Genomic DNA, 27,997 nt, shown 5'->3' on the forward strand with positions numbered 1-27,997 from the left:
ACAGAATGTGTGACATCAATTTTGTTATAATCCAGTCTGTGCGGCCTGACCACACATGACCAGATTTTCTCGACTCTCGGACATGGCCATCATCTGTGCCCATTGTCAGCGCATACTCCAACCATTGACCCTACTAAAAGAGCATCACAAAAAGATGTAGAGGGAATGCGACAAATGCGTATACATATTCTTCGCAAATACGAAGAATACCTTGGCCATTAAGTGCCTGGATGCAGCTTAATTCAAACACAAAAGTTTTCCAATTCTGATGCCACTGTAGAAATTCACTATTCACAGTCAGCCATGATTCTTTTAATCCATCATTGAAAGTGTCCAATAATAACAGGGCTGTTACTGTGATTAAGCATGTAGTATTCTACTGGTCATGTGACTCAAACATGGCAGCCCCCATGAGAGGACCCTCTCCATGTAGAATAAAACAGTTTTTTATAAGGATACTGATATTACTGGAGTCTTTAGTTCATGTGGTCCTGTTTTCACACACGTTTCAAAATTACTAATCACTTATTTTGGAGTAAAAGTTATTAATCAGAAAAAAATGACTGAGTAAACCTTTAAAAAGGGTTGCAAGTAGCATTCATGGTCCCATGGGCCGTTTAGAATACGATTTAAAGCCAGGCAGCAAGTCACACAGACCCTTTAACACAAAATCAATCTTCAACAGCTATCAGAGCAGACAGACTTGTTTGACTGGAGACATGAGTATCAACCAAGTGCAACAGCATTTCACTGGCAAGTTGTCAACCTGCCTAAGTTATGACCCATCATCAGCATGTGTCATCCAGCACAGTCAGATTAACACGTAATCAACAAACCGACAATGTATTTAAGCATGTATTGACATGTCTGTAAAGCCCGTAGAGGATCGGCACTGACCTGGAGAGATGTTTCAGGATCTGTTTCTTGATCAATCCAGCCATGACCGTAATCTAATTAAGCACTTATCCAAGGACGGTGCTTTGATTTAGAACGTGGTACATTGTAGATTTGCCCCGATTAACCGGAGCGTTTTCTTCCGAAAGACGAAGGCTCGTAATTGGCAAATATAAACATGACTCGTGTGAGGCGCCAGACTCTACCGGTTCACCGTTGGGTCCATGTTGAATGCGCAGTGACGCGTCTGTGGACTAGCGAGGATGCGCAGTAGCTCTCCACGACAACTAGGCCCGCCTAACTACGTTGGACCAATAGGAATCCGCTTTGAAGTTCACGTCACACACTTAACGGATTTGTGTTTCCTTTAAATGTAATGGACACAACAAAAATACTATAAATATAATTTATATGTTAATTATCTATGGTAAATAAAAAAAAATCTGCCAATGTAAAACAGAATTGAAATATACATTACATTACATTTTTTGTTTGTTTATATTTTATATACAACATTTTGTTGTTTATATTTCTAAATATTTAATGTTCTGCAAATAATAACAATAACGATTATTGTAATTTTTATATGTCTGGGCGGGGCTTAGCTACCCGGACGTTGTCTCTAATTGGTCAGGTGTGTTGGTTCTAAGTAATAACTTTCTCATTTAAAGGTGCACCCAGTAATTGTTCCTCATTAAAAAAAGGTTTTACTCCTAGATAAATGAAAAGTAATTTTAAAACATGTTTATAAAATCATGAGCACTCAGATAAGATAACGACCAATACCCTTATTAAAAATGTTTTATTCTACATGGAGAGGGTCCTCTCAAGGGGGATGCCATGTTAGGATCACATGATTAGGACCAGCTGATTACTACTCGTTTAATCTCATTGACCGCCCTGCTATTGGACACTTTACTCATGCATTTAATTAATCATGCCTGACCGTGAATAGTGAACTTCTATGATGGCATTATAACTGAACACTATTGCATTTGAACGATGCAGCATCCACACCACTATGTACCTTTAACTCTTCAAAGTGTACTTTCAATAAAGTGGCTTTTTGAGAATGGACAAAACAAAGTTTCTCAGATTTATTAATTATGTGTATACATTGTCCAGATTTGAATGAGGCTTCATAGATGATTCAGACTCTTTGATTTGGCTTTCGGAGCCCCCTCGTGCCTCTTTTGAGACACCAAAACAACCCTGCTTTGTTGGATTTTCTCTTTATAAAGTTGCTATTAATAATAAAACGGATAAAGTATTTATCTAAAAAATCAAAATCTTTTCCATGCACTTAATGGTGGTGCACCTGTCAAAACATTGATCTACACTAAATGAAAACATCACAATTATCCAGTATAATGTTATAATATCTGCCACCTTTATTTATTTATATATTTATTCATTCATTGAATTTATTTTAAAATAAGCTGTTAAATTGCTTTGTACCGCCTTCACGTCATCACTAGTTTGACCAAAATATGGCGACAAAGTAACACCGCATGGAGGTCAACTCACAATTTGGAACTATCTCTTCCACGCACATTTTTTTAGTGACCAACACATTTGCTATAAAAGAACAAAGTAATTCTTTAGTCCATTTTTCCCTTTTTTTTATTTTTTATCTCCCATTATCTAAAATAAATTATTTGCTAACTGAAATTTACAGTAGAGTGAGGTCAGCTTGTAGCAAACTATTCAATCATCATATTTTGCATTGCATTACATGTCATGGGTTAGAGATATAGTGTATAAATAGCTGTGTTGTCAAATATTCAAACTAATTGGCAAGCCTCTCTCAAACGCTGAGACTCATCAACATACCATAAACTTGGTCCCTACAGTGTCCATCAGACATCAGTGAATCAGTTTTCTTGATTAAATGATGACAGTTTCTATGAGGGAGAGATTGCCAGTTCCATGACCAGCTTGCATTGAAAAAAAAAAAATGCAATGAGAATCCTCAAAATTCAAAAGGCACACAGGAAAGAGTGGAGATGGGCGTACAATAAGAATTTCAGCTCTGAGCACCTCGCTTCATGTTGTCAAAAAGCCCCTTCACTTTGTGCATTTCCTCTTTCAAACTGGTGGGGGCATCTGTCTGCTCCAGCTTCTGAGAAATCTGTAGAGACAAGAGTTTCACTAGAGGGGAAGAGCCAAGAGGCTATGAAACACACCCACAGAGACCTACTAAAATATATTTATACATGTATAATTATTTCTGTACTTTGGTGCTGTGGTTCTCAATAACTAACAACAAAATGCCATTGGTTCTGATATTAAAAACAGGTTTTGAGGGGGCCTGGTTTGCTTTGCGAGTTCGAATCCAGGGCATGCTGAGTGACTCCAGCTAGGTCTCCTAAACAACCAAATTGGGCCAGATGCTAGGGAGGGCAGAGTCACATGGAGTAACCTCATCGGGGTCGCTATATAGTGTGTGGTTCTCGCTCTCGGTGGGGCGCGTGGTGAGTTATGCGTGGATGCCACAGAGAATAGCGTGAAGCCTCCACACTCGCTATGTCTCCGTGGTAATGCGCTCAACAAGCCACGTGATAAGATGCGCAGATTGACGGTCTCAGACGTGGAGGCAACTGAGATTCGTCCACCGCCACCCGGATTGAGGTCATTACGCCACCACGAGGATTTAGAGTGCATTGGGAATTGGGCATTCCAAATTGGGGAGAATAAGGGGAGAAAAAAAATTATAAAATAATACAAAACAGGTTTTGAATCATCCTGAACTGAAAACAGGTTGTGGGAGAGCGGTTTCTTGTCAGTCACATTTCCTTAAAGTGGCAAAATAGGTTTCATTAATAGAATTATTGTGGCTCTAATGTGTAATTGCTTCATATTATGATTGCAAAAAATGGATATGCCATATTCAACTTTGATAAGTATAGGTCTTCTGGGTTATAAATTCAGGTTGGTGTATCAAATTATTCTTACCTCACTGAAATAGCGGGCCATGTATTTGTAGAGTTCACGCAGGGCAGCGGATTCATTAAACTCATTTTTATGTTTCTAATGAAAGATGAAAGATGATAATGAAAGATCTCCATCTATTTGCATCACATTCAATCCCTCAAGATACTTCATTAATATACTGTATATAGGTTGTGGCATAAATTGTACCTTTGACTCTTCCCGAAGAAACATCTTGAACTCTTGGTTACTAATAGATGGCGTATCCTTCATTATCTTATAGTACATCTTCACTTCCAGTTTGTACTTTGGAATGTCTTTGGCATAGAGTAGCTTATTTGTTGGCGAATGCTGTAAGAAAGTGAGAAAAAGAAATGTTTTTCAAACCCACTTTCACTTTCATTTATTTATTTTTTTTACCATACAATACAAGTGAATGGTGACTGAGGCTGACATTCAGTCTCCTTTTGCGTTCAAGTCATACTGTTTTAGGGCGACATACCAGTGAGTAAATTATGACTGGATTTTTATTTTGGGTGATCAAACCCCAAATTTCTAATGTTAAGTTCGAAGTTATGGTTACCTTGTCCAGGTGTTGCTCTACAAGCGAGAAAGAGTCCATGAAGGCCTGAGCAATGACAGACAGACAGCCATCTAGGTGAGGTGTCTTAACCATGTCACTGAACACAAAGTTGGGGTTCTTCAGGATGTTCACCCAGAAACGAAGTGGTAGGCTAGTAGGGAGGACCACAGACAAATATTTGAATTTGAAAATCAGTATTTAGTTTGTGTATGTACATTTAAAGGTGCTAATTGTGCAACATTTGATGACTAAAAAGTAATCTGTTGGTGCAGCCAGATAACATGTACTTTTAAATGCAGTTTAAGATGCAGTGTATTCGGCACCTGTTTGTCTTCCAGATGTGAACGACATCTGGATCTGAGATTTTCTTTCTTTCTGCTTGTGCATCCAGAAAGTCGAAAAAGTACTTGACAGCCAGTGGGCCTCTGTTGTTGGGCAATCCCCAGATATTCTTGAAAAGATTCTCCACAAAAGAATGGATTGCCACCTGGTGGACATATGGAGATCAAATATCTCAAAATACAGATCATTTCAAAATATCAATGAATGTTACTGAAAGAGTGTAGTATAGATAATGACAGACAGACAGATAGACAGACAGATAGACAGACAGATAGACAGATACAACCTTTTATTATCAGATTATACCTTGGTGGAGAGCAGTTTGGTGAGGTACATCTCTTTAAATTTCCTATCTTTTGTCATGTCAATGTCTGGATCATCCTAGGCAAACCGAAAAGTCATGTCTATTCATTAGAGTTGAGATTCTGTACAATAGAGTGTCTAAATGTCTACAACAGAGTGTCCAAATGTCTAAGTTATTGTTTTACATTGTGTCATAACATGTTAACCGAGAGAATATGCACAGAGATTCTGATTCAGTTAAAAGTAAAGCACAAACATTTGTGTAGAGATTCTAAGGCAGACACTCTCTGCATGTCAAAATTAAGCAGCCACTTGCAAAATGCGTCAACACAAGATATAAATGCAACTTACCAGATGGAAGTATTTGGTAGAGAAGTTCTTATCATCTGTCAAAAGCATCATGATAAAATGTCAAAAAAAATGTATTTGACACATTCTGACACATTGTCTAGCAATGGGGAGCAGATTATGAGATAGAAATGTGAAAATACAAATGACATTCTGGTTTTCCCTTTAAAGTACGATGAATTAATGTCAATCTGATGTGGTTCGAGTGGGTTTGAGTGAGCACCTCTTGTACCCACTTATAAACACCAAACCTGCAAGCAAACATGCATGTGTTCATACACACATTTTAAAGTTTTGAACTTCAACGACGTTCAACAAATTACGTTTAAATTAGGTAATAATTATTGCAGTACTTGATGCATAGCAGATCATTAGTTTCAAATAGATGAACAAAAATATATTGATGAATTAACAAACAAGATTATTAATAAATAAATAAAAAAATGGCGTGGCCATGGCTGTCCCAGATGAAATGAACTTTATTACGCTTTTAGTAGGGGTGCTTTGATGTGAAGATGAAAATTTGATAAATCAGTTACTGAATTTAATAATCAAGTATTATGTTTAATTATGTTTAATAATCAATGTGTTACAGAGGCTGTCTCAGAGTACATGTGCGCTCTTGCAACAGACGTGGAGCACATGAGTGAGTCTGAGGAAACAAGTGCACAATTTAAGAACGTTTATGCAACAAGTTCGACTTTTTGTGTCTGTTTGAGCAAAATAAGTGAAAATTCGTTGTTCTTTTCTTCACCACTGTATTACACATATTTTTTATATATTTGGAGAACATACTTGGGAAGGTACTGCGCACCTTTACTCATGATTATTATTAGGTTTTTTGTACGTGTTATAGGCATACGCCATCAAGTTGTTAACTCTGTGACCCTTCTTGATATTAAGATGAGACTTAGCTGCCTGTATTCATGGCAGATTTCATATATATTTTAATTATTGATTCAGTAGCTATGTTTTCCCGTTAGATGACATGCAGGTGTCTTTTCCACATGATCAACGTTCTACTTACTATATGTTTGTTACAGTAGTTTTCATCAAGACTTTGATTTTCCTTTATTCGTATTGGCTCAATAATTAAAGTAAAACCAGTCTTACCTACTGTACCTACATCCTAAATGCAAAGAATGCTCAGTAAAGATTTTGAATCCTCTTACTGCTGTGTGTTTTTCTTAGTTTCAAAACAGCATCACACATTTATTTCTTATACAAAAAATATTTTTTTGAGCCAACGGATGTACAGCCTGGTGTATTTTTATATTACATTGTCTATTATACTGTATATATATTCCTAAATAATGCAAATTGTCCCTCTAATTACATTGGTATCTTCAGCATATTTTGTAAAACAATTATGAATTGTTCCAAAATAATCAAATCATGAATGAATTTCAGATTTCATCTCTTTATTTTAAGCCTAATAATTGGATCCATTAAAGGGATAGTTCACCCAAAAATGAAAATTCTCTCATGATTTACTCACCTTCATTCCATCCCAGATATGTATGTCTTTCCTTCTTCAGCAGAACACAAAGATTTTTAGAAGAATATTTCAGCTCTGTTGGTCCTCACAATGCAAGCACATAAAGGAAATATAGAAGTAATCCATATGACTCCAGTGGTTAAATCCATGTGTTCTGAAGTGATAGCTGTGGGTGAGATTCAAGTCCTTTTTTCCACTCTAAATCTTTACTTTCACTTTTACATCTGAAAGCCACATGAAAGTTACCTGTTTAGTTTCAATTCTCATCTGGAATTTAAAGAAAATAATAAAAAAAAAGGACTTAAATTGTGATCTCACCCACACCTATCATATCACTTCAGAACAAATGGATTTAACCACTGGAGTCATATGGATTACTTCTATGTTTCCTTTATGTGATTTATGTAGCTACAAAGGTCTGATCACCATTCACCTTCATTGTAAGGACCAACAGAGCTGAAATATTCTCCTAAAAATCTTTATTTGTGTTCTGCAGTAGAAAGAAAGTCAAACACATCTGGGATGGCATAAGGGTGAGTAAATGATGACAGAATTTCTACCTAATCTATTAAAAAAAAAAAGATACATTAATTTGTTAAGTCATTATATTTTAATACATGTCTAAATATTAATTTAGAGACAATAAGAAATGAATACAATAGTTGTCAATGGTCACTTAATTTAGCATCAGTTCTGGCATGTCCTGTTTTCCTTTGGCATACCCAAAGCCTCGTTTCTGGCATTGCCACTGGTTCATGATGCTTTATGCATTAACAGTTGATTGTAAAATGTTTCCCCTTTAGTTTTGGAAAGTTGCATTCAAAATACACTTGTCATGAACAATTGGCATGGCACTTCAGATGTACGTAAGTTGTCTGAGCTTTAGAACTTGAACTGGGGATAGTTCCAGTTCAGTTTGACATGTTCATGAGACAGACTTATATATTTTTGGCACTTAGAACTGGAAACAACTGCTTAGAGCTACATAGGCTTTCTGTCTGTTATTATATTGGATGTGACATTGCTTCAGTTGACATAGGGATGTGACTCACCCTTTAGAATGGTCTGTGACATGAGTGGGGCGTGGACACTTTTTGTGATAACTTTAATACATGCTCCATCTGCCACCTGGAATGAAAAAATATGTTCAAAATGTATTTAGTCACATAATACACTAAGAAAAGTGCTATTTAACTACAGTGCTGCTGTTGATGTATTATGGCTCTCAAGAGTTTGGCATAATCTGGGTATATTTGGCCTTGTGATACAAGCTTTGCAAGTCAGAGGAAGATGACAATCTCAAAGACCTTGAATAAACAATCAGCCACCCGTGAAGGCATAAAAACAGTGCAATTTCAATTTCAAACTTCTCATCAAAAGAAAAATGATAGCACTTTAAGATTACTTTTTACACAAGACATTTCATTCATTTTATTCTGTGTTAATGGAAGAGGAAAAATGAATCAGGCAGTTTCTTGGTCCCATACCTGATAATGTCTCAGAGTGTTTAACATGGTAACATGACTCCTAACCTCTGAGCTACCATCGACTTCCTGTAACATGGAAAACTGTCCTGCCTTCTCATATTCTTTGAGGGCACAACAAAAAACAGAGTAATTAGTTCTAAGGACATTAGGACCTAAAACTATTAACAATGGAAGTTATCAGTAGAGGCACGTACATGTGAAAAACTAAAATGATATCATCTGCATTGTTTATCGGTCCTAACATTCATCCATTCAATTATTGAGATCTACAAACTTTAAGAAATAATCAACTCACCATATAATCATTTCTTTCTTTGTTTTACATTTATGAAGTATTATCATATTCCACATGGAGATACTGAAACCAGGGATCTGACTAACCGATTTCAATGTCCCTGATCTGCTGTGTGTAGGGGAAACCAAACTTGCGCTGGAAGGTCTGTAAGATTTTCTCCTTGACCTGGTGTACGGTGTCACAGGTCAATACGTTGACCTCTAAGGGTTCGCTGACCTCTCTATCAGTCCCAACAGCAAACAACACCTGCAGTTTCTGCAGGGGCATCAGGGGTTGAGTGAGAACAAAATAATTAACATGATTTTATATCTAAAGAAGACTCACCAGCTACAAATGTAGCACTAAGATGAGGTCCTTCTTACAATGCTAGCAGCAAATCTGAGGCTGGAGAAGGAAACGATTTAGAACATTTCCATTCAAAGACATCAAAATAAAAAAAAGAGAATTAAATCAATTAAATAAATGATTAAATCGCAATTCTGATACTGAATTTTAAACCCTTCATTCTACACCACATCCTGTCCTCCTTCCATGACGCCATTGAAATCTGAAGTGAGACCGCTTAGAATAGTGCTCTTTCCTATAAACTCTATGACCTCTTTCATTTCCACTATTTGCAACACTGACCAACTAATTTTTAAAGGCACTTTTATAACTTATCAATCAACTATTGTTGCATATTTGTTTTTTAAATGCCTATCTACATCCAGAATTACAGAAATGTGTAAAATAATATACAATATATATATAATATATATATATAGATATAAAGTCAAACAAAGAAACAAACTGTTGCCTTTTTTAATAGCAAGTCAAAAAAGCATCACGACAGTTTAAAAATAGAAATGCTGTTTCAACCTAAAATAGGTGACTCAGAATGGCTTTTTTTTTGCAAAAAAGTACACTGTTGCATAATATTCCCAGCTAATGTAGTGCTGTAATTTAAATTACAAATAATTTCAAAGTCAATTTCAAACTGTGTGTTATACTATTTTGTTTATCATAACTCTGATGATGAACTTGTATTTACACAAATAACTTCCTTTTGACAAAAGGCAGTTTTACATGTTAGGCAATACTATATTACAAGGTCCAGTTTAGGAAAGGAATGCTTGCAAAACCGATATTCTGGTTATATGTCCTGGTGATTTAATTCTGTTTGCACTATCAGTATTTCCTCTTTTCTTATTTATGCAAGATGGAGGACTGTTTATCAGCAGAAAAAGCACACAAAAAAAGCAAAACACAAAATATTCAACCACCCACAATGAGAGAATCAGAGCTCACAACGGAATCAGTTGAAAGAGAAGATCTCAGAAGCCAAAGGTCTATGCACAGGTGGCCCTAGATAAGCAATGAATAAAAATTAAAAGATACACTTGTTGAAAAGCAACATCATCCGAAAAATGAGGTTTAACCATTTGTGCTGGAAGTCTTGTGCAACAAAGAGTAAGGAAGTTAGAGGACTTCTGTAGGCCAAAGGATTGGCTTTGCGGTTACAGATAATGCAGAAGCAGTCAGAGTAAGAGACTTAAGAAACTTAACAGAACTGAAGCAGACATGTGAAAGCCTTTGCGACAGGGGTACTCAATAGGCGGACTCCGGTCCGGAGCCTATTTATAATTAAATTAAGCAAACAGTATTTTAATGCTTCACTGTTGTTATGTAAATTGTTTGTTTGTAGATTCTAACTTTAAGGAAAATATAAAAATGGACAATTCAGACTTTTAAATTTTTATACATTTTCTCTCAGGGAACACCCCTGATCCCCCATACAGTATTTTGTATCCATCAAAAGGCCTCCTATGTCCCATACACATTCTACATATTCTGAATGTAAAAATATTTAAACACAAAACTGGAACTGCTGTCATTCAACTTCAAAACGAACCGTTGATCTTATCTTTTAATATTCATATCCAAGTGCCCTCGACTGATGAAGTCTTAATTAAATATTTAAATCCTTTGGTATAAGATCCCCCAGAACCCACTATATCACTGTAAAATCGAATTAGTTAACCTTACTTAAAAAAGCATGTAAATTGATTGCCTAAAAGTAAATTAACTTTTTTGGCAGTAAATGTAATTATTTGGCTCAAGTAAAGTGAACTAGGAATAGTCTATTTTAATTGAGCCAAACAAAAATATTTACTTGATTATTTTAAGGCAATTGGTTTCCTAACTTTTTAATTTTACAGCTATCTCTGGGCCCCCAATGTCCTCATCCCTTCAATGTTTTGAAGACACTATTTGACCTCAAGTTTTAAAAACTATTCAAAAATATATATTATAAAATTCACGGTCTGGCATGTGTGCTGGCTCTAACTATTTTTTTCTTTTCTCTCCCTCCTGTCTCACAGGTGGAGCCGGCATGCGTGATCAGCGTTTCCATGGGAACGCTGATCGATCTCATGGAGACACTGATCACAGTGATGAGTTACATGCCTGCTGTCACCTGCTTTCCTCTAATTGCACTCCCTTCTTATTCCTCATTTTCCCGTCTTTCTTTGGCAGTTTACTGTTCTCTGTTTCTGTTAACGTGCGCTTAGAACCGCTTGTTGTCAAGGCGGAGAAGTGCACTTTTCACACTCAATCGGTTCCGTTCTTGGGTTCATCGTTTCATCCAAGGGAGTATGTATGGATCTGGTAAAAGGTAAAAGCCATCTCTTAATTGCCAACCCCAGACTCTCGCAAGGTATTTCAGAGGTTTCTGGGGTTTGCCAACTTAAACCGGAGGAATATTCACAACTTTAGTCAACCAGCTGAGCCGCTGAAGGATCTCACCTCCACGCGCACTGACTTTTGGTCCCTGCAGGCTGAAGCCGCATTTTCAAAAAGAAGTGGTTTTCCACTGTGACAATTTCAATTACCTCTGACCCTGCTAGTCAGTTCGTTGTGGAGGTGGATGCTTGAGTGGTCGTTGTTAGAGCGGTCCTTTCTCAGCATTCCTCCTGCACGGCTGACCCCCACAGAACGGAATTACACCATCGGTAACTGGGAATTACTGGCTGTCTGGTTGGCTTTGGGTGAGTGACATCATTGGTTAGAGCAGGGGTGCCCAATACGTCGATCGCGATCTACCAGTCGATCGCAAAGGCAATGCTGGTAGATCGCACAAAATTTAAATGTACTTGTGGCAGGGCGGAGGGCGGGGCCGGGTCGTGATCCTACACACCCGGTCCCGTATTAGGCTAATTATGCCTCCGTGAGGTTTAGGGGTCGACTGCAGAGGGCTGTGCGGGAGAGAGAGATCGTTAGCGGACATGTCCGTCATGTGTGTTTGTGTTGTCTTTTAAGTTTTCCATTAAACTATGATTTATATCGTCAAGCCGGTTCTCGCCTCCTCCTTTCCCATCCTTTAACTGTTTTACAGTACTTTTGTTACATTTTTATAAAAATAAATATAATGTCTTTCCTTCTTTTAGTTTCTGTCTGACTTGCACTTGACGAGTAAATATTGACCAGGCAAGGTTTTGTTTATTCAGTTGCCATGACAACTAGGTTTGCACATACGCACCTTCCAAGGACTTCTGAGAACAGAGCGCGAAATTGCGATGCTACTGCCCGAATTAGGCAAAACTGTCTGATTCCATTCAGTGCAAGTCATCAGAATAAGGTAAATGCCCTGGCTATTGTAATCTATTGTGCTGTAGGATACATGCAGTAGTCCCAACAAGCATTTTCTTATTTTAAATGAAACTGTGTTTTTTTTAGTTGGTAGATCTTATCGAGTTGGTCATTTAAAAGTAGATCATCACACAAAAAAGTGTGGGCACCCCTGGGTTAGACGGTTCGGGGATACCTTTCATGGTTTAGACTTATCACAAGAACCTAGAGTACATTCGTAGCACTAAATATTCAACTCTAGATAGGCTCGCTGGGCCTTATTTTTACCTTGTTTTGATTTCACCCTCTCGGATCATCCAGGCTCCATCTCGATATCCTCCCTGCTCCCTAAGTCATGGGCATGGTATCCTGGGAGGTGGAAGCTAAAGTCTGCACAGCGCTACGACACACAGCATCTCCCACTGCCTGCCCAGAGTTACCTCGTTGTGAATTAAACTATTTGTTCCGTGATCAGTTCAAATGCACTTGAGTGGATTCCTCTAATGTTGCCTGCCACCCGCAAGCTACTCGTACCCAAATGCTCACTAGACAGCATTTCTGGTGGCCATCGCTTGCGCTGGACTTTTGCCAATTCGCTGTAACTGGTCTCCCCCCCTCCCATGGCAACACAGTCATTTTGACTGTAGTGGACCAGTTTTTGAAGGCAGCTCATGTCATTCCCCTCCCCAAATTACCTTCAGCGAGGGAGACAGCGGTAGCAGTCATTAATCACGTCTTCCATATTCATGGCCTCCCGGTCAACGTGGTTCTGACAGAGGCCTCCAGTTTGTGTCTCGTTTTTGGGCAGAGTTCGGTTGACAGCTGGGGGCAACAGTTAGTTTGTCTTCTGGGTTTCATCACCAGACAAATGGGCAGGCAGAGCAATTGAACCCCCTCACTCCCGTCTCTTCTACAGACTCTCATCTGAGTGCTCCAGACTTCCACAATGCACACATTCCCCATACGGACACACGCTTCACTAGCTCTTGATGGCTCGCTGGTTCTCCGACTTCTTCAGCCGGGGCAGGGTGCGCCTTGACAATCAAAACTAATGAATAAATACTGATGAACTATCTCTCTCTCTGCTTTTGGGTCCTTTGTCCTCCCCACTCCCCAGTCGTAACACACCATGTAAGCTGCATATTATTATCCGGACATTTGCTGGGAAGGAAATGTAGACCTCTTGGAACTTTTTATTTTATATCCCCTTTTCTCCCCAATTTTGGAATGCCCAATTCCCACTACTTAATAGGTCCTCGTGGTGGCACGGTTACTCACCTCAATCTGGGTGGCGGAGGACAAGTCTCAGTTTCCTCCGCTTCTGAGACAGTCAATCCACGCATTTTATCACGTGGTTCGCTGTGCATGACACTGCGGAGACTCACAGCATGTGAAGGCTCATGCTACTCTCCGCAATCCACGCACAACTTACCACACGCACCTTTGAGAGTGAGAACCAGTTAATCGTGACCACGAGGAGGTTACCTCATGTGACTCTACCCTCCCTAGCAACCGGGCCAATTTGGTTGCTTAGAAGACATGGCTGGAGTCACTCAGCACACCTTGGATTCAAACTCGTGACTCCAGAGGTGGTAGTCAGCGTCAACACTCGCTGAGCTACCCAGTCCCCCCTCTTGGAACTTTAAGTATCCCAGCTTTACGAGAATGCAAATCTATAAACCTTAGGAATTTAAGGAGGACATTTCACTAAGAATGAACCAAAGACATCTTTGGAATGATCCCGGGCAGCTATTTTTCTATGTAAACATGTGGCATTCAAGTGCAGCTCCTATCTACTTGAATAGGGAAAAAACTAAATCTCCAAAACCGTTGGTCAAGATTACGATCAAAGAACATATTTCAAATCAGCTGTAAAAATCTGACAACACTAGTATCAGAAGTTGTACTTTTTTACCTCAAATTACACTAAAATAATTTTCCTGACTTGTATTGCTAATGACCATGCAAGTTCTCGAGTTGTTTGACAGGCGACGTTTGTATCTTAAAAGTGATTCACTCTTTTATCTGTAAGGCGGCACTTCATTTCTACATCCATTGACCATTGGGCATTCCAATTTTTCCCATTATATTTAATAGAAGTGACCTGTCTCTGGTAAATAGTCTCTGGAATGAACTGTGGCCACTGATAGTGTTGTCAGTGTTGCTTAGCATCCGATTCACAAAAGAAACTATGCAGTCAGGAAACTGACTTCTTTCTGCATTCATTTAGTAGTTTTTCAGATCTTTATAATATATAAATTGTACTAAGACAGGAAAGATATATTTGCTGCTTTTTAAATATAAAAATGTCAATGTGGCTTACACATTGCAGAAAGTCTATGTTTTTGGGTGAAGTTTGTGCCATATTGCAAAGAAACAGATTGTGAATGAGGAAATACTGACCAGGGCCTCAAAGTCTTGTGCTTGGCAGAGAAGCCAGTCTTCACTAAGTGTGTACAGAGCTTTCTCTGTCACTAAGTCCACAGGTCCTTTAGAGATCTGTTGAGTCAGAGCTGACACTAGCAGGAAGAGAGGCTGTCCTACTGATTCCTACAGGGCAATATATACACAACTGAAGTTAACAACAACTGTAAGTTTTGTTTTTGCACTCTTAAAGGGGTAGTTCACCCAAAAATCAAAGATCTGTCATCATTGACTCCTGTCATTATAAACTAAATTACTTTCTTTCTTCCGTGGAACACAATAGATATTAGGCAGAATGTCCAAGCTGCTCTTTCCCTTACAATGAAACTGAACAGGGACTGAGGATGGCAAGCTCCAAAAATGACAAATATGTTTCATAAAAGTAGCAAATTGGAATATATTCCAGGTCTTCTGAAGACAGAGCTTTGTGAGGAATGGACCAAAATGTAAATTATTTAATTACATTTTTGCCTCCGCTTTAGCTCTCGTGTGTCAAATCTCAAGCCAAGACCAGGCTTGACACCAATGATGCCAAAGACTATTGGTTCTTTCATGTCTGGTGACCAACCATTATGTGCAAGTTTAAATATCTAAATGAGATTCAATAGTTTGTGCAGCACATCACAATGTTGATTGTTTTGTAAAGTTTGGATCTTTGAATTAGTGTAAATTAGATTTTAATTTTGGTCTGTTACTCACAGAAGGCTATTGTATGACTTAAGAAAATTAGAGATCTTGACAATCTCAGTCACTATTCACTTTCATTGTATTTGAAAGAGCATTCTTCCAAATCTCTCTTTTTGTGTTCCACAGAATGTAGACACTGACATATGGGTTTAGAAAGACAAAAGGGTGAGAACATCATGACAGAATTTTCATTTTTGGGTGAAATGTCCCTTTAATCATAGTGCCATCAAAATTAAACTGGGGGATAGAGAAACATATTCATATATTTAATGGGTTAGTTCACCAAAAAGATGTAATTCAGTAATAGTTTACTTCCCCTGTTTTGTTATAATCCCATATGACTTGCTATCTTTTTCTTAACTAAAATAGAGAAATTGTGAAAAATGAATGCAGAGAAGAGCAAGGGTCGGTCAACAGCTTCATACAATAATTATAGAATTCGGTTTGTTTGTTTCTCACCAAACCTCATCATATGTTTTCATATCATGAATCTCATGTAATAATTTATTAGACTTGTGAATTATACTTTTGCATCATTTTGAAGCTTGAAGAGGTGGTCAACATAAACTGCCATTGTATGACATCACTGAGCATAACAATTTTCACAATTTCTCCCATTTTAAGAAAAAGAAAGAAAGTCATATTGGGTTATAACAACACAGTGGTGAGCAAACAATGATAGAATTTTCATTTTGGGACAGCATGGACAGACCCTGAGGTAGCCATAGAGACAGATAGACATCCAGTTAGTGAGGAGCTTCTCCACAATTGACTCTGTGCGACGCAGCAGAAGTTTGGGATTTGCATTGCTGGACTGGTCCATCAGACTCTGCAAAAGGTCCTCCATTACCTCTGTGAGGTAAAGCAGGTCTCCATGCATAGCAACAGTCAATAAAGATGCCACTGCACATCTAGGAGAGAGTGAGTGAGTGAGTGAGTGAGTGAGTGAGTGAAAGAGGAACAGAAAGAGAGACATAAAGCGAAAAAGATGAGGCTATAAAGGGTAAGAGAGAGAGAACACATTTCAGAAATATATGCATGTTTCTGTGCTGGGGCATTTTAAAGACCCCATGACATGCCAGGCAAGCAAGTTTTCTGTGTTGATGCAAGGGATGGGTGATGTATAAAATATTCATTATATATTTGCAATGATTTTGGTGGTGAAATAAAATTAAGCAACCTCATGAATATTGTGATGATCTTAATGAATCCTTTCAGGATGCTTCCTTCCCTCGCAATTCACGAATGAAAGCATTACGACAGAGACTAAATGTTGTTCGACAAAATGAGTATAAGTGCAAGAGGAGTCATCAATATGTGTTGTTCGTTTTCTCAGAAGAGTTACAATCTGCTAAGATTGAAGTCATTTTTTAACGTTTAGAAATACACTAGCATTTAAATGTCCTCAAAGCTAACATACGTTCACCAAAAGCTATACAATTCCAAGATATTTAGATTTTATGGGGTCTTTAAAAGGAAGGGTAGATACTTGGACATTTGTGAGTTCATAAATGAGACTCAATGAGAATCTATTCTATTGGCCACAAACATGAGTCAACATTTTCACACTGTTTCTTCTGTTCACAACTCTAAATGCGAGTGAATTATTTAGGTTACAAACTGGTGTGTTTGTGTGTGTGTGTGTGTGTGTGTGTGTGTATGCGTGTGTGTTTGTGCGTTGTGTGTTCAACTAAAATGTGTGATGTGTACTGATACTCACTTGTCTTTAATGCTGAAGTTCTTCTGTTCCTCTAATGCATGCACGAAACAACTGAGAAACTGCTTATCTCTGACCAGCACAGACAAAGCTTGACATTTCTCATCAACAGAGGCCCGATCGGAATCCTGACCACAAAAAAAAATACAAATAAAATGTAGAAGAGATTTTTATCTTTACTAAAATGTTAAAAAGATTTTACAGTATAATAAACTGGTACTTCATATAAACTGTAAATACAATGTGGCATCTCACCTGACTGATGTCTTTGATCATTAGTGCTGCCAGAGGGCTTGCCTAGAGAACATAAGTAAAGAAGTATAAAACAGCAAACAAACATAGATTCGATAGATTTAAATGAGTAAATACAGTATGTGTGTCTCATAAAAGACAAATGAAGATCATGAACCTCAGGAAAGAAGATTTTTGAAGCAAAGTGCTTATATTCCAGGAAAGGTATTGCTCCAATGTTGTCAATCAGGTCTGATTTTTCTGTTTGCAAATCAACAAAGCCTGCCAAATACAAAAAAGTAACTAGATGGTTAATGTTCATCAAGACTGATGTTGGCTTGACGAAGCAATTTCTGAAAGTTAGTTTTACGTTTGAAGGATGGGTGAATGGATGGATAGACAAGAATGAAAGACAGAAGTTAAAAGAGAATTCTGTGTTCAGCACAAATTAAGCTCAGTCTTTTGTGGCATAATGTTGATTTTCCACAAAAAAAATTGTTTTTTTATTCATTTACAAATATTTTGATTGTGCCCCTCTCTCGATGCAAGTCTATTGGATTTTTCGCCCATTTTATCGACTGCCAGATAAAAGTTTTATGTCTTAAAGTTTAACACTGGTTAAGGTGTTTATTCAATTGTAAGGAATAGTCATATACTGTAGTTGCTGGCCTCAGCAAAGTGACATAATAAAAGTGAAGGTGTGTGCTGGCTGCAATGGTGCCAGCATTTCAATGTGACCGACCTTGTCGAATATCCCTTCTGATGTTACTCTCCAGCGTGTCCAGTTGCTTGTTCATTCTCTCATTCATTTTGATCTGGCTGTTACGATGAACGACAACTCCAACTAGATAGAGGAACACAAACACAGTTGAACCCCTGCAGGCCTAACAGAAAGCATGTGACATACATTTGAAATGACTCACCTACAGTGCCCAAAATGATGAGCAGTATCAATGAACCAAGGATGTAAAAATACATTGTACCACTTTGTGACATCTCAAATTCTATTGGGTAATGGCCAATTTGTATCTGGAAATTGTATTAACAGAGAAATTAGCCTTTCAATTTACAAAAAGAACTAGCAGAAAAAAGGTATGTAGCTTACCTGCTTTTACATTTATCATTTGGTCTTTATGATCACATTTAATTATTAATGCATTTTGCAAGAAGAAATACATTTTTGTGTTTCATTGACAAAGCAATACAGACTTACTCTGAGTGAGTCCACAGTGATGATTTTTTCATGTTCTTGTTTAATCTTACAAAGTATCGCATTGGACTCAATCCTCTCCAAAGCACACTTATGCTCCTGATCACCCTGTAGACCTGTAACATTCACCTCACTCTCACTCAAATTCAACTTATCTGCTTTTTTCTGAAAGAGACAGAAAGTGAGAGAGCAAGAGAGAAAGATGTGGTGTGAAAGTTTACGTGCTGTTTCACAAATTCCGTCAGCTTCTCATAAGAACCCTATTTTTTTATTTATTCAACAATTTTATTATGAATTTGTCTAATTCATGGTGGTTACAGCCCTGCCAAGTGGCTTTTACTTGGCAGGGCTGTAGATTACATTCTTTCTGTGTACGAGGCAAGGGCTTCCTTGTGTACAGTTGATGTCACTGTTTCACTAAAGTCACTACCTGAATGGTCACCAGAAGGTAGTCGGACACCTGCGAGGTGGTGAATTCAGTGTACTCTGGATCAGGAAGGTAGGTGAAATTATCAACACAGTCCAAAGTGAAGTTCGCAACTTTCATAGATAAACTAACCACATCCTTATGATCATGAGGGAGTGAGAGAAACCACACATCCTTAAAAAAGAGAGAATGAAAATGTGACTCTTACATGTGTGACATTTAAAGAATGGAAGTGCAATAAATTATCTTTGTTAGAATTAGGAGACAACATGAAACGATATGCAACCCATTATACACTTGGCTTCAGTTTTTCACTGAAATGTCCGACTGGTGGTGCCAAAAGTGAGTAAAATGGTGTTGTATTCAGACGAGGTTTTGAAGTGAATTTTTTTTAAGACATACCTCCATAACCTAAAACCTAACCTGAACCTAACCAATAGTGCTCTTAAATATAAATTAGATGTTTAAAAAAGACATCCTTGCCAAATCAATGCCTAAACCTCTCCATTAGTATTTAAAAATGCAGGAGAGAAAGGAAAGGCACATATTGTGTCACTTCTGTGACTTTGTCGGGTCACGTGTCAGCTTGTGTTCATGTAGTAGCTGTACTTGAACTGCGGACCTCCGACTCTATAGTAGGAATTATCAGTATGTCAGCAAGTGCTTTGTTGTCGGAAAGAACATGAAACATGGATGACGCCAGGTTCGTTCTTTAATATTTCTTGAAGAACTTTTATTTTGACACCATAATAAATGTTATTCAGTTAGCTTAGCTTTGAATTTTGGTCAAATACAAGCTATTTTCACAGTGTAAAAATCACAGAATGGTTGCTGATATAGGCTACATAAATAAATATGACCAAAATGGCAAAAGCTAACAATTAGCTGTATTTAGAAAAATTAACTAGACCTGCCATCCAAAACAGACACTGTAATCTCCTCCACCATGTTGAAAGTTTAGAACTCCTCCCATCTCGGAAACTCGAAGTAATTGCAACTTGAGGGGTTATTCATATACAACTTCAGAGTGGGATACTTGTATTTACGATAATTATGAAAGCACGTGAAGGCAGCATTAGTCCAATGTACTATGAGGTGAGCTACTGCACAAGCTAATCATGTTGGAATAAGTAAGTATGTATATGTGGGCCTATAATACAAGCATTAAAAAGTGTAACATTTTTTAAAGATGACAGAGTAAAAGAGTGTGGATATCATAAAATAGCAGAGTCTGAGTAATAGAGAGAAAAATTAATATTTATAAAGTCATTATCAGCCATTAAAGTCATGATTTCAGTGAAAGTCAAGTAGATGTAGTGCCTCTAATGTTCATTTCACCTGGAAATTGCAGGGAAATGTACCTGGAGATGCGTTTAACAAGTTTTGCAAAAATCTATGTAGAGTCACGTTTTCACTATGAGACCAGGTTGGAGAAAAGTGGTTTCTAAGACAGGTAGTTGGAGGGGAGGTGTTGTACACCAGATAAACTACTGCAATGGTAACATTCTGAGGGTAAAGCTCACTTTTAGCTTTAATATTTAAACAAAAGTAATAATGGCGTCTTACCCTAGAGCTTATGTTGTGTTGTGTTAAAAGCTCTTTACTGAATGGACCCATTATAAATGATTCCACAAACTCCATATTGGCCCCCTGCACATGAATCTTCCGTCCTCCACTTATGGACAAATACAAAAGTATGTTTCAGAATCAGGGAGACAGAAGATGAAACTCAGTAATGTATGCTGTAAAACAACCACTCACATTTGTGTATGTGACATGCATACAACAATGTGACTAGCATACAACATGACACATTCCAGCTATCAAGGGAAATGAAACCAGCCACAAAATAATAAAAGCTGCCTGGCTGCCAAAAAAGCGGGTTTCCCTTATGATATCCCAGCAACATGCACAAAATGACCTAAGCATAGTTCCCACTTCTACTGTAATTTCTTGCTGTTCTGTTTTTTTTTCCATCTGTGCTAACAGTCTTTATGCAAATGATTACATTGCAAATCTTACATTTCCATATTAACATCATTCTTACAAATTTGATGACTAACATGGCCTGTACATGAACTTCACTGTGGCTTTCTGTATGGAAGAACTGTCACTTAGACGACAACGGAGCAGACATCAGGTGGAAGCTAATCTCATAGTGGTCCAAAATGGTAAATAATACCTTTTCCAGGAGACTTTGGGATGTATTCCTGTGCAGGTGGGCTGGGAACTGTAAGTGACGATGCTGTTACCATGACAACGGCCATCAGGAGTAACAGCACACACTTTTACTGTGCCTTTAGTTTCACTAGGAGGAATGTGGAACTGTAGAGTGTCATTGAAGTATTCAAACACTGGAGCTCTGAAGGGACAAAAGTCATACTCAGATATACAGTATATGCAGTATAGTACAGGTATATTTTATACAGACTTTACACAGGTCGGCAAAGACACATTCACACAAAGCCTTACTCTTTTGGAATGCAGTCCAGATCCCCTCGAATATGGATTTTGGTGACAGATTCCAGGTTCCTCCCTCTTACCAAAACTCTGTTTCTGCCATGGAAAGAAACTTTGTTGGGCTCTAGGGAGAGAATCTCAGGCTCCTATTGGATACAAATGTGCACTTACTTGATGATCAAACATTCCACTAATAGCACACAGCGCAACTGTGTTTTAAGAACTTGCATGAAGTTACATATAAAGACAATGACAGCTTTTTCATCAAAAAATAAATAAATACTTAATTGAGTCTCTGTCATATTAAACAAAGACATTTAGATTTGCATGATGTCATGTGATTGTGGCCAAAAGTTTGTTGAAGATATGATAAACAAAACACAACCGTTCTTTAAAAAAAAGTTTAACAAGAAAGTTGTTCCTCAAAAGTGAAACAGAATCCTCTGACTGAAGTGCTGTTCATTTAAAAAGCGAACAGTTTGCAATTGCGTCCCTATTCTGTAAAGTGGCGCATATACACTCACCTAAAGGATTATTAGGAACACCATACTAATACTGTGTTTGACCCCCTTTCGCCTTCAGATCTGCCTTAATTCTACGTGGCATTGATTCAACAAGGTGCTGAAAGCATTCTTTAGAAATGTTGGCCCATATTGATAGGATAGCATCTTGCAGTTGATGGAGATTTGTGAGATGCACATCCAGGGCACGAAGCTCCCGTTCCACCACATCCCAAAGATGCTCTATTGGGTTGACATCTGGTGACTGTGGGGGCCATTTTAGTACAGTGAACTCATTGTCATGTTCAAGAAACAATTTTAAATGATTCAAGCTTTGTGACATGGTGCATTATCCTGCTGGAAGTAGCCATCAGAGGATGGGTACATGGTGGCCATAAAGGGATGGACATGGTCAGAAACAATGCTCAGGTAGGCCGTGGCATTTAAACGATGCCCAATTGGCACTAAGGGGCCTAAAGCGTGCCAAGAAAACATCCCCCACATCATTACACCACCACCACCAGCCTGCACAGTGGTAACAAGGCATGATGGATCCATGTTCTCATTCTGTTTACGCCAAATTCTGACTCTACCATCTGAATGTCTCAACAGAAATCGAGACTCATCAGACCAGGCAACATTTTTCCAGTCTTCAACTGTCCAATTTTGGTGAGCTCTTGCAAATTGTAGCAGCTTTTTCCTATTTGTAGTGGAGATGAGTGGTACCCGGTGGGGTCTTCTGCTGTTGTAGCCCATCCGCCTCAAGGTTGTGCATGTTGTGGCTTCACAAATGCTTTGCTGCATACCTCGATTGTAACGAGTGGTTATTTCAGGCAAAGTTGCTCTTCTATCAGCTTGAATCAGTCGGCCCATTCTCCTCTGACCTCTAGCATCAACAAGGCATTTTCAGCCCACAGGACTGCCGCATACTGGATGTTTTTCCTTTTCACACCATTCTTTGTAAACCCTAGAAATGGTTGTGCGTGAAAATCCCAGTAACTGAGCAGATTGTGAAATACTCAGACCGGCCCGTCTGGCACCAACAACCATGCCACGCTCAAAATTGCTTAAATCACCTTTCTTTCCCATTCTGACATTCAGTTTGGAGTTCAGGAGATTGTCTTGACCAGGACCACACCCCTAAATGCATTGAAGCAACTGCCATGTGATTGGTTGATTAGATAATTGCATTAATGAGAAATTGAACAGGTGTTCCTAATAATCCTTTAGGTGAGTGTATGTTATGCAGTATGACACTTACTTTATAGTCCGTCCCAGAAAGTAAATCTTTACATAAATCCTAAAGAGTGGAGAAAGAGTTGTCAACATTAACTGGTTCATTTACTTTCCATTTCAGCCAATGCATCGGCATGTCAGCTGTTATGAATACTGCATTAATATAATCCTGACTCTTTGTAAGTGTTTCTAGATGATTTGTAACAAAGTAAAAAAGAATAAGATAAATGATCATGCAGTAAAATTATATCATTATTTTAAGATTCATGTTGAATCCATGTAGAAAACAACACTTTACACGTTTTACCATTTGTAACTGCGGCCCAAATTCAGGTGTCCAGTCACATCGCTGGAGAGAAGACGACCAGTGACACCCAGCAGAGATGCACTGCACACACCTGCATTAATTCAGTGTTACAATGTGACATCAGCACACCTAAAAAACTCTCAAATAGGAATTCAATGTAGTTTTTCAAAAATACTTGTAGGTTGATTAGGTGCATTTTCTCACTGTATATAAGAAGCGTTTGCTGAATTATTTGTGATACTGGAGCAGTTCCTTAGTGTCAACATCTCTGTGATCTTCTGATCTCCAATAGTTACTGCAGCTGAGACGGTTAAATCTGAACAGATCAATAAAAACATGCTGGTCATATTATGACTACATAAATACACTGGATAACAGTACATATGCTCAACTCTACAGATAGAACAATAACCTCTGGTAAACAGTAGCTGGCCAGAAAAGCTACAAGAGCAGTTGGGGAAAACTCCAGCAGCATCAGACTTATCACACAGATTTACACTCCCGTTGGTGAAGGCACATGAGAAGATGAGATTTCCGGTGCTCTCCAGACTCAAGGTAAGATGTAGAGCAATCTGTGTTAGAGTGGGCATTGGTTGGTTAATAGTAATCTTGGAAATAAGTCAAAATAATGAAAGTTTTCAAGCCAATACTTCTAGATAATGATGTTTACCTCTCTGGAAGTTTTCTCTGCCACATGAAAAGAAAGGAGCTTTTTCTGAAGGGAGTCATTTGGGATGGACAGCCATGAAGAGTTCGAGCATTCTTCTTTGGTAGAACATCTACACCGAAACATGAGAACAAGCATATGCAGTTAAAGCTATTTAGAGCCAAAGTCTAGTCTACACCAGAACTTCTTAAGAATAAGATTCAACTTTATTGTCATTGTGCAGAGTACAGGTACAGAGCGAATAAAATGCAGTTGTTTTCGCATATCCCAACTAAGCTGGGGTCAGAGCGCAGGGTCAGCCATGAAACAACACTCCTGGAGCAGATAGGGTCAAGGGCAACCCAACAGTGGTATCATGACAGCAGGGGCGAAAATTTCATCAAAATGTTGGGGGGGACAATAAACATATAAATTCTCAAGAGCAATTTTTGAAGGGGACACCAAGGGGTTTTTTGTTGTTGCCCCGTTTGCATTTGTATTATTTTATTTCTTAAACAATTATTTTAAGAATATGTCATTATATTATTTACAATACACATATTTTAATGATATTTTAGGGGGGTCCTGCAACCCCCGATTTCAGCCTATGCATGACAGTGCTGGTGCTTGAACCCCCGACCTTTCAGTCAGTAGCCCACACTGTAAAAAATGTCAGTAATTTTAACAGTAAAATACTGTAATAGTGCTACAGAAATAAAATGTTAATTGATTAACAAATATTAATTGTAAAATATACAGTAAAATATTTTTATATTTTTAAAAAGACATACAATAGTTTTTACAATAAAATGATGTAAAAATGTAATTATTTAAATGTAAAAACAATGATTTTCCTCTATAATTAATGGTAAAAAGAACAAGGGAGTAAATGTACTTTTATTTACTGTAAATTATTGTTAAAATTACAGTAAATAACAGTAATTGGCATTCCCAGAATCCCCTGCGTGACCCAATACATTTCATTATATTTTATGGGAATAGTCATGTTTCATCATATTTTTTTATATCAGTTATGTACACTGGTGGGTTCTGTGTTATATTTGATGTAATTTAGTTCATGTTTACTGCATTATTTAAATCTCTCATGTGTTACCCTGATGGTGTTTAGTGTTTGTGTGAGTGATGTTGAGTACTGTCTCCATACACTTATTGGTCATTGCTCCTGGAAGAGACACTATTGATGAACTTCATGTCATAATGTGACCTTCTGTAATGACCTACTGCGGTGATTAACAAAATACCTTATAAAGTAAACAACAGATTTTTACAGTTTCAGAAGGCATGTTTAACTGTATATGTAACAGTATTTTTATTATTTTTACAGTGTCAGCGTGTAAATTACAACCTTTTTAAACTGTAAAATGTACAGGATGTTCTGTAAAGTGGTTTACATTTTAACTGTATTTTTTACAGAATTATTCTGGCAACCACAGCTGGCAAATTTTTTTGGTAAAAACAACAGGATTTTTTTTTTTATAGTGCAGAGCCTTAACCGCTGTGCCACCACTTGCCCGAAACTGACCAGAACTGCTTGCAATGCTCATCATGTCCGTATGTATTAATAAAACTATGTGCAACGAAGTGGAAGTCTGACCTGCTTGTGTTCACACACCAGCCACAATGAGGATCACGAGAAATTCTGCAGTATTTCAGAGTGTTGTATTTATCACACTGAACCACAGACACTCTTCTGATCTGCATGTAAACCATGAACAGAAAGAACAAAGTACCATGATTCAACTCTCACAGCAATAATATAGAAAAACTCTTTAGGAGGCATAAATGTCAGTGTTCACAGGCATAAAACAATGTGTCACCTTTTACAACACACAACAGAATGATGCACTAATACATATTGGATGGATTTACTCAAATACATATATTGTATATTAAAACTGGCTCTGGTTGCATGATGCTGTCATATGGTGATATTTTATCTTCGGTTTTAAAACTCACCTGGTTCTTTAAAGCTATGTAGACATGTTTGACATCTACTGGATCAAAGTGTATTCTGGGAAACACTGCTCGTTCATCATCAGATTTGTATAGTACCGTTGGACAGCCTGCTTTGAATGTCTCATCCAACACAAGCTACAAATAAAAAACAGCATGATCCAATCTTTGTGAAAATTATGAACGACAACTGTAGAAATTTAAATTGGGTGCTAAACATGAAACAACTTAGGGCTGAGAGAGTGCTGCTGAAATAACACATAACCTGTTTATGATAGGGTAGTTTCTGAAGGGAGGATGTTTTCTGAGCTAACAATATTTTCTATCCCCTACCCATAACACAAAACTGTCTAAATTTTTACAAGATGACGTTATGTTTTACAAGAGAGAGATGATGCAGACCTTTATCAGTTGGCCATCTTTGGTTCCTATGAACAGCACAATCCAGGGTCCATTTTTCTCTGCTGCCACTGATGTCATTGAGCCGTGCTTGAAAACCACAGCAAGTAGCGGAAGTTTATTAACATTCTGCAATGCATAACATTATAATAATTATAATAAAATAGAAAATAAGCTAATGTGGCTTTAGAGAAGAGTAATTTCACAAAAATAATCAAACTACTAAAAGCATCAGAATTGCAACTACTGAATTGCTTTAAGCATTCAGGTATGAGAGGATGTGCAATATTCTGAATATAGACACGGCTGAAGGGTGTTGTTAGGCACTTTGTTGCTTTTATAAAATGGTTATCATATAATTCAAATATTAGGAATATAAATGCTCATTGAAATGTTTTATATATAGTTTTAGTATATAGTTTAATATATAGTTTTATATATAGTTTTTTTTTATTAAATAAAAAAATAAAAAGAAATGATCTAGATATAATATCTTACTAATTACCAACCTGAAATTGACTATTCTTAACAGTGTTAGGGCGGAACCCCTTCACTTGTCCTTCAACACGACTGATGTTGTAAATAGCCAGTGCTGTGTTCTCTGGGTCCTGCGCATTTTGGGCACTGAAGACACCGACCCAGATATCGGCCTTCTCTGAAGGAATAACGGTGGAGGCGAGAAGAACTGGACGAAATGTATCAACACAGCATTCAATAGTTGCAACATTGAAATCACTGATAATAGCTGTCTTTTTTTCTTTAGAGTTATTCAGTGTGAGCACATAAACTTTCCTCTCGGTGTCAGTCCCTGCGTTGAGAAACACGTACGAGAGTTTGCGCGAAGATACTTGGAATCCGTCAACAAACTCAATATTTTTCACGGTGATCTCAATGTAGGCGTCTGAATCTTTTCCTATTTTGGCGAAAATGCCATTTTTGGCATCCAAAGTGTCTCGTAAGGTAATTGACTCCTTTCTCCCAACCAAAAGGTAAGTGCCATTTGGTCTCACCTGAGGGCAATCAACTATGAATGCTACAGATGTCTCATTCTGCTGTGGACCAACCGATAAACCTTCCCAGTAAATACTGTTTGTGATATCATTTATATCAAGAACTTCACAATAACCACCTTTAGATGTTCCACACGTAACCAAAGTGCCGTTCGCGTCAAAGGGCACCAGAATGGTCACTGTATTTGGGTGTGTGGCATTAGTGATGTCCTTTCTCTTCTCCTCAATTAGATCATGTTTCATCTGATGAAGTCGATGCTCAGTAAGAACGTACAACTTATTTTTTCCAACCACAAAGTCCTTGATGTCTCCCTCAAAGTTGTGCGCATCTTTGCAGAGGCAATATTTGACAAGTACAAGTAATACAAATAAGAATCCTCTCATCTTGTACACCTGTGTAACCCCCTAAAGCAGCTGAATTGATCCGTCTTGTTACCAGAAACCCGGCATAAATGCGCTCTGATGCGTCCACAAGAGCGTAA

At 37.9% G+C, this 27,997-nt stretch overlaps 2 protein-coding genes across 4 annotated transcripts in view; both read right to left on the reverse strand.

Moving 5' to 3' along the window:
* LOC127639019 (UHRF1-binding protein 1-like) overlaps window positions 1-1,169 on the reverse strand; it is a 49,297-nt gene extending 48,128 nt beyond the window's left edge. For both annotated transcript variants that reach the window (XM_052120829.1, XM_052120830.1), the window contains exon 1: window positions 898-1,169. In XM_052120829.1, coding sequence (XP_051976789.1) covers window positions 898-941 — 44 coding nt within the window. In that variant the 5' untranslated portion in view covers window positions 942-1,169. The remainder of the gene's footprint in view (window positions 1-897) is intronic.
* A 1,115-nt stretch (window positions 1,170-2,284) lies between these two features.
* On the reverse strand, window positions 2,285-27,965 carry LOC127638695 (plexin-C1-like). Of its 2 annotated transcripts, none has more exons than XM_052120330.1 (31): window positions 27,015-27,965; window positions 26,509-26,595; window positions 26,110-26,244; window positions 25,748-25,848; window positions 24,157-24,265; window positions 23,899-24,058; window positions 23,691-23,802; window positions 23,487-23,577; window positions 23,205-23,243; window positions 21,456-21,589; window positions 21,166-21,345; window positions 20,550-20,658; window positions 18,987-19,157; window positions 18,560-18,721; window positions 18,270-18,375; window positions 18,089-18,190; window positions 17,525-17,628; window positions 17,371-17,412; window positions 17,119-17,243; window positions 16,111-16,309; window positions 14,691-14,837; window positions 8,768-8,936; window positions 8,387-8,487; window positions 7,952-8,027; window positions 5,405-5,439; window positions 5,057-5,131; window positions 4,732-4,895; window positions 4,409-4,559; window positions 4,036-4,176; window positions 3,850-3,924; window positions 2,285-3,025 (listed from the first exon to the last, which is right to left on the reverse strand). In XM_052120330.1, exons 1-31 carry the CDS (start codon window positions 27,897-27,899, stop codon window positions 2,921-2,923), a joined length of 4,392 nt encoding a protein of 1,463 aa, XP_051976290.1. In that variant the 5' UTR covers window positions 27,900-27,965; the 3' UTR covers window positions 2,285-2,920. The 2 variants fall into 2 exon arrangements, with proteins under 2 accessions (XP_051976290.1, XP_051976289.1); XM_052120329.1 differs by having other exon boundaries at window positions 26,509-26,634.
* Window positions 27,966-27,997: the final 32 nt, after the last annotated feature.

This window comes from Xyrauchen texanus, chromosome 47 (assembly GCF_025860055.1).
Source record: "Xyrauchen texanus isolate HMW12.3.18 chromosome 47, RBS_HiC_50CHRs, whole genome shotgun sequence".
Taxonomy (NCBI): Eukaryota; Metazoa; Chordata; class Actinopteri; order Cypriniformes; family Catostomidae; genus Xyrauchen; species Xyrauchen texanus.

Coding starts and splice junctions, on each gene's coding strand:
- LOC127638695 (XM_052120329.1), bottom strand. CDS start 27,899: ATGAGAGGATTCTTATTTGTATTACTTGTACTTGTCAAATATTGCCTC. Junction 21,346..21,455: donor CTGGACTGCATTCCAAAAGA/GTAAGGCTTTGT, acceptor TTGTCCCTTCAG/AGCTCCAGTGTTTGAATACT. Junction 5,440..7,951: donor GTCACAGACCATTCTAAAGG/GTGAGTCACATC, acceptor TGCTTTTGACAG/ATGATAAGAACTTCTCTACC.